Source organism: Centropristis striata, chromosome 14 (assembly GCF_030273125.1).
Source record: "Centropristis striata isolate RG_2023a ecotype Rhode Island chromosome 14, C.striata_1.0, whole genome shotgun sequence".
Taxonomy (NCBI): domain Eukaryota; kingdom Metazoa; phylum Chordata; class Actinopteri; order Perciformes; family Serranidae; genus Centropristis; species Centropristis striata.
In genome coordinates, this window is record NC_081530.1 from 10,507,765 (window position 1) to 10,514,931 (window position 7,167).

Below are 7,167 nucleotides of genomic sequence, written 5' to 3' on the forward strand. Positions count from 1 at the left end.
ATCAGCAGAAAAGGAGCAGTGGGCTGCAGCAGACTGCTCCCGATAGATCACTGGAAGACAATTCTTTGCTGTTTGCACTTCTCGTCATATCTATGTGCTTATTCTTGCTATATTTTCTCATGGTCAGGATTGGTAGGGATTGGGCTGGGTGATATATCGATATAAAAGATATATCAATATAAAAGATATATTGATATATTTTTAAATGTGATATGGAATTAGACCAAATCATAGTTGAAATTTGCACTGTGATCCTTGCTCCAGGCAAGCTGCGGCTTTTATTTAAGATATTTTTTTTATTTAAATGTGCACTTTATGGAGCTTTGATTTTTTTAAAAAGTAACCCCTGTTGTTATAAAATATTTATGTTCACTTAAATAAACGGTTTCAATAAAACTACTTGTGACATGTCATATTTGGCTTTGAGTTTGACTGAACATTTGCTTTCACTTAGCAATAAAAATATCAGGATATATATCGTATATCGATATTCAGCCTAAATATATCGGGATATGACTTTTGGTGCATATTGCCCAGCCATTGTAGGGATCAAAGACCATGCTAGATGCTTGGTCTGTGTCAAGGGTAGGGCTAGGCGATATGGCTGAAATCTTCTATCCCGATAAAGGTAATTTCATATCTTGATAATGATATCTATCACGATATAGAATGTTCTTTAATAATTAAAAAAAAATTCTAATAGTCTATATGAAATAGCTCCACGGTGAAGAATATTTCTCTTTTCTCTAACTGCTCCAACATCTAAAACCAACAAATTTTTAATCCAGGGATTGAGCTCAAATACCAATATATTAATATATCTAAATATGTCTTTTAGTTATCATGGCAACGATGATTCAGTTTCCAGAATTATTTTAAGGAGTTGGAAAAAAGATTTAAAGACTGGGTGGATGCAATGTAGGAGATATGATTTTAGGCGTCTATATTTGGAAGCTTTCTAGTTTGGAAGTTGGGATGTCTTTGGGGCCCTTTTTAGGGTTAAACGGTCAGTCCAGATTTAGTTTATTTATGGCATAGAAGCTCCTTTGTGTAGGACTGTTTTCCTTCATTATGAAATATGTGTCTATATCTGTCTTTTCATGAGGTCATGTCCATTTACCCTGAAATCTAAAAAAATAATAATAAAAAATAATAAAAATAATAATAAAAATGTCTAAAAAAATAAAAACACTAAATCTGAGGGAAATGATCTTGCTGCATGGACAGATAATTTCACTTGACAAGATTTCTTAAATTAAGATTATTAAATCTGTTTTTCTAACAGAAACAACATTGCAAATGATAAAATGACTAAACATAAAAATAACCTACAGAATTACTTATTAAGGAAGTTTTTGAAGATGAACCATGGTTTAGACCTTTTAACATAGTCTTTCCAGTGTCCCACAATAGGCAAATGATTGTCCCACATTAGGAAGCTGCACATTTTCTCTGACAGTTTGGCACTAAGAGGACTGATATCTATATAATTTCTTTTATGAATGTGTTATCTGCATTTTCTCTTTTGATTTGATTAGGACACCCCCTGAGGGCTTCAAAAAGGTATTGAATGTGGATTTAATGTGTTGCCTTCGTGATATTCTACAGAAGTCTGAAAAGCAAAAAATGTCCCACATTAGAGCAATCCGCCCTACTAAAATCCCTGTAAGAGAGACAATTTCACAAACAATTGCAGGTTTTTGTTTACTCTATAAACTGCTTTCCAATACATAACAATGGATTGCTGCCTCGCCCAGATCGCTCTCCGCTGTAATAATAAGCACTGTTAATCCATTTTGACTGGTTGAATAGTTCAAAGTCATTGTTTAAACGTAAATACAGTACAAACTACATTTCCCAGAAGCCCCTCGGAGAGGAACCAACCAATGATGACTCGGTTTGGTCCATTTATGCGCGAGCCTGGTTCTCTCTAGCAGCAGAGGGCTCGCGGACACTGAGAGAGGAGTACAGCTTCCAGAGCTCGTGAAGGAGGGCGTGACAGGCAGCATCTCATCACCACCAACAGCTACACAGGGACTATTTTATCCGTCTGTAAGTAACAAATACTGTCTAATTTGTACATTTTAAAAGAGAGAGATGCGAGTTAAATATCTGGATGGAGTTTGTATTTTTTGTTAAATTTTCCTTCACTTCATTTTTTTTGCTGTGTTGCATTTGTGACATATCTAACATGACAGACAGGTTGGTTTCGAACTCGTGAGGCATTTTTTTTTATTTGTGGGACGAAAAGAAAAGCAGACAAACGGCGGTTGTCGGTTCCCCTCATGTGGGCTGCTGGCGGCTGGTTAGCCTTTTGTATGGAGGGAGACACTGGCACAGTTGGCACCGACAGAGACACAGACGGGGGAGGACTTGGAGGACTTTCTTTTATGTCTCTCAAATTGTGGGTAGCAGTCCGATTTTTATCGACGCTTCTCCACCCTTGAACAGCACCAGCGTGTGAGCGAAGCTTTCTTTTTCGACATTTTTTTTTGAAAACAACGTGCCTTCTGCTCGTCTTTGTTTGCAGCTGCTCGTCAAAAGCGCCTTTGTTTGATGCCTAATGAAACCTCAAACCAGATCACTGAAATGTGAATCCAAATGAAAACGATATTAGCTTTTTTCAGGGAGCACATTGTTAGTCAGCATGGTCCTGAAATCTAAAATGTAACCATGGTGCCGATTTACTGTGGCAAGATGTGGGCAACAAGCCTGATTTTTAATTAGGGCACAATGCTTTTGCTGTATTTTGGGCATTCTATTGAAATCATCATACAAATGTTACATTTGGCTAGTTTGAAGCCTTTGTGAACAATTAGGGGAGGGGTCTTTTCACCGAACAACCCCATTTGATTTCAATTGTCTCATTAACTCACATGACAGCTGTTGTCATTACTTAAACAATATTTTAAATGCAAGTCGATATTGAGATTTCAAACTATATTCCTGCCATTACATTTGATCACTAATGAAGCTCTCCATGCGTGTTTATTTCGCTGTTGCGGTACTTGTGTCCCCCCCCTGCTGCGGCTCCAACACATGGTGATAGGAACAGGTGCGCCCTGATGGATCATTTCCCTCTGGATATGCTCATTGCTCACTAATCTCACCTCAGATGGTGCATATTGGCTGTCTTAGCAGGCCGACCCCAGGCCTGTCTGCACCTGGCACTACCAGCCGTACCCACCCTGATCTGATCACAGCCTTTTGTTTCAACAAAATGTCACTCATGTCGTTCATTAACAATTAACGCAGCGGTAGGAAGGCTCCTGATAACTCCTCCCTTTTTTTCCCCTTTTTTTTTTTTGTCTGAAGCGGTTGGATCACTCACAGATTCATCAGAATGTCGTTGCAGCCACTATTTGAAAATAAACAATGCTGTGTGTGTGCAGAGTCAGAGCCGTTTTGTGTGTCTTGATGGGCGGTGGTTGCATGCAGTACTGAAGACGGCCACTTGATGTCACCACTGTTTTTTTTAGCTTGGCTTATTGAGATGAAGGTGGTTGGGTTGGAAATTGTATAAAACATCCACTAGAGGTCACTGATTTGAGCCATCTGCAAATATAAATTTATCAGAGAAAGTGGATACAATCTGACCTTTTTTTTTTTTTTCTTATGTCTCCCCTTCAGGTTAATTGACCTGCAGCGCACTCTAAAGATGTCAACCCCTGAAGGTGAATTACATCATGAGATTTGAGTTTAAATTATTCCTCAACAATGTGGTCATTGTGCTTGAATGCATTGTTTTTTTTACTTTTTTTTTTTTTTTTATGCCTTCAGATATCCAGGTCAAGGAGCTCGACAAGCGGGCCTCTGGCCAGGCCTTTGAGGTCATCCTGGGTGCTCCCGCCCCAGATGCCAAGGGTGTTTTCCCTGTGTCTCCTCCCAATAAGAAGGACGTCTCGCTGGAGGAAATTCAGAGGAAGCTGGATGCTGCCGAGGAGAGACGCAAGGTAAAATTATAGTCATTTTAGTGTCCTAGAAAAAGTTTTTTGATGGGCTGGAGCTAACATTTTTCTTTTCTCTACCAACCTTTTTCAGAACCATGAAGCCGAGGTTCTGAAGCACTTAGCTGAGAAGCGCGAGCATGAAAAGGAAGTGCTTCAGAAAGCGATGGAGGAGAACAACAACTTCAGTAAGATGGCAGAGGAGAAGCTCAATCAGAAGATGGAGGCCAACAAAGAGAACCGCACAGCACTTATGGCAGCGATGAATGAGAAATTCAAGGAGAAGGTCAGTGTTCTGTTCAATGGATGAACTACTCTTTTCACCAAGATGTTGGAGCTCGAGCCTTATATTTTCCTCTTCTCCTTTAACAGGACAAGAAGTTGGAAGAAGTGCGAAAGAACAAGGAAACCAAAGACGGCACTGAAGACTGAAAGCTGCAAACGGGGGATTGTATAGGGTTTTTTACGTATCCAAAGATTGATTTATTTTTTGTTTGGCCAGTATTTTTGTTGTATTCACTACCCACCTTTTTGAAATAAATCCAAGTTCCACTTTGTGAATTTTTCAATTCTCCTGCTATAAGTGTACTTGCGCTGGTTTTACATGTGGATCATTTCCCCCACTTGTTGAGTCTATTCCATTCGATATGTAGCTTGTCAGTGCAGCTTCTACCCTTTTTGAAAATTAGCAGTGTGTACTTACCCTTTTTGAGGAAGCATGTTTCTATGCATAGGTCTTTAATCCCTGCCTATTTCATAGTGAGTTTTGAAAACCGTCCCTGTGAACCACAACTGTTCTCGGCACTTACTGTATATTAAAAAAAAAAAAAAAAGTAGCACATGGTTTGATCAAGGCGTCGGCTGTTATACATGCAGGTGTTTTGTGCGGCTTGCTACCCAGCATCTGCTAGTTTGCTCCTGCAGATCATGTTTTGTGCCACTGCTGATTCTTTGCTTTTGTAAAAATATTGGGGTTGTCTTCAAAGCACATAACTTCTTGCTGTATAGCTGTGAATTAAATGCCAGACATGAAAATGGATGACATCTTGAAAATCACAGGAAAGGGGTCTACACATGGAGTGCAACCGAGCAATACACTTTGGCATCTCAATAGATACAGTGGCTAGTTGACTTGAACTGTTGTACTAAAACAAATAAAACATGTAAACGCACTGTTCTGCTTGCTGTTGAAATTATTTCTTGCACTACATGGCCGTCAGTTATAACCAAGGTTATAATAGTTTGGGATTTTTTTTGTAATGGGGTATTTGTTGGGTGCGAGATTCAATAAGGTCACAAATGTTTATTTCCTTTGTCTTATCCATCTCAGCCCCAATAAGTTCACTAAGTCATAAAACTGAAAAAAATGGATGACATAGATTTCATATCAACCAAAAAGGTTTACAAAGATGAAAAATAAGGACTTTCGTTTTGTAACCACAAAATAAGGTTTGTTGTCTTTAACTTTTTTTTTTTTTTTTTTTCAGTTAAATGTTTTTTCACTTCTAGCTTTTGTTTTTGGACAGACATAAAATGAACATTTGCTTCAGGTGTTTGAGGTAACTTAGTTTCAAGTTTAGTTTTGGTTTGTCTCCTTTTTCTTTCTAGGATTTGTTGTGATACAGGTGAGAATTCTTTTTTTCATTTCATGGGGACTTTAACTGGGAGGGGAACTGTTACATAAGCTGTCATAAAACCAGATGGATGAAATGGATTTCATATCAAAAGGTTTATGTATGAAAAAAGATGAAAATGGACATTTTCACTATAATTTTAGTTAGTTTTGTAACCATACAATACAGTTCCAGTTTTTTTTTTTTAAAAACTCTTATTTTTATTTCAGTTGACAAATGTTTTTTCAATTCTAGATTTCGTTAGTTTTCGTTAACTATAATAACCTTGGTTACATGAACCAAAAGACTGGATGTGGACATCTTGTAAAATACTGAAGATAACTTTCACTCAGCTACAGTCCAGTAGTGTTATGTAACCATGACTACGTATAGTGCTCCCTGCTGGAGGACAGGTGGAAAGACTTCAGTGTATATCCTGATTGTAACAGCCATGTAGAAACGTGGCTCATCATCACATCACACATGCAGTCAATGAATACTTGATGCTTGTGACTTAAATCCAACATTTATAAAGTGACATCTCCTCCAAGTTAAGTAATATACTGTAGATGTGACATCAATACACACCTCATCCCTTCTGTGGACCAGCTTAGTAAAAAAACTGCAGTCTGTGTCTCCCTCTGCTGATGGCTTGGTTAAAGTACTGATCAAATCAGCATTTTGAAAAACCATTACATTGTTTTGTGACGCCATATTTGGATATCATACATATACAGGTGCATCTCAATAAATTAGAATATCATAGAAAAGTTTATTTTTCTCAGTAATTCAATTCAAAAAGTGGAATAACACATTATGTACATCCATAACACACAGAATGAAACATTTCATGTCTTCATTTATTTAATTTATTCTAATTATAATGATTATAGCTTACATTTAATGAAGACCTAAAATTCAGTGTCTCTGAAACATTTTAATATTCCAAAAGACCAATTAAAAAACATATGTTTAGTATGGAAATGTTTCCTCTGAAAAGTATGTCCATCTATATGACTCAATACTTTGTTGGGGCTATTTGACTTGAAGTAAAAGTTTGGCAAAATTTTTTACTGCAATTCATAGATTTAATGATTCTCTTCAATTTCATAGAACGCGTCTGTCTCAGAGGACCATACAATCTGTACACCATCAGACCCCTTTACCTCTAAATCCTTCATTTGGATAAAGAAAAACTCACAAACCTATTTTAATAAAATTAACTAATGAGAGGTGCTCCTCTGATTGGCAACTGCACTGAAGAGAATAACTATAAAGGTAATTAAAATCCTTAACCCTTTATCAGGCAAAGAACTATATTTGGTAACTTCAGGTAATATTTCGAGAAAAAAGTTGCAAATTTACTATTAAAGTGGCAAATCTACAAGAAAAAAAGTCGCAGATTTAAGAGATTTAAAGTGGCAAATCTGTGCGAAAAAAGTCGCAGATTTACGAGAAAAAAGTGGGAACTTTTTTCTCCCAGGTTTCACCACTTTAACCCTTAATCGGACACTCATTGGAATACTTGCAAATTCCATATTTCAACCCTAGAGAATATTGGAGGATATTACATACAGCCAGAATGTGTAAAAAAAAAACATACGAAA

The 7,167-nt window shown here is 37.3% G+C and overlaps 1 protein-coding gene across 1 annotated transcript; it reads left to right on the plus strand.

Moving 5' to 3' along the window:
* Positions 1-1,935: 1,935 nt before the first annotated feature.
* On the plus strand, positions 1,936-5,120 carry LOC131984701 (stathmin-like). Its single transcript, XM_059349620.1, has 5 exons — positions 1,936-2,052; positions 3,631-3,674; positions 3,781-3,953; positions 4,042-4,233; positions 4,320-5,120. The coding sequence occupies exons 2-5, from the start codon at positions 3,659-3,661 to the stop codon at positions 4,377-4,379; spliced, it is 441 nt and encodes a 146-aa protein (XP_059205603.1). The 5' UTR covers positions 1,936-2,052; positions 3,631-3,658; the 3' UTR covers positions 4,380-5,120.
* Positions 5,121-7,167: the final 2,047 nt, after the last annotated feature.

Bases quoted from the DNA above. Each gene is read 5' to 3' on its own strand.
- LOC131984701 (XM_059349620.1), top strand. The intron at 3,954-4,041 runs GTAAAATTATAG...AACCTTTTTCAG, and splicing joins CTGCCGAGGAGAGACGCAAG to AACCATGAAGCCGAGGTTCT. The intron at 4,234-4,319 runs GTCAGTGTTCTG...CTCCTTTAACAG, and splicing joins ATGAGAAATTCAAGGAGAAG to GACAAGAAGTTGGAAGAAGT.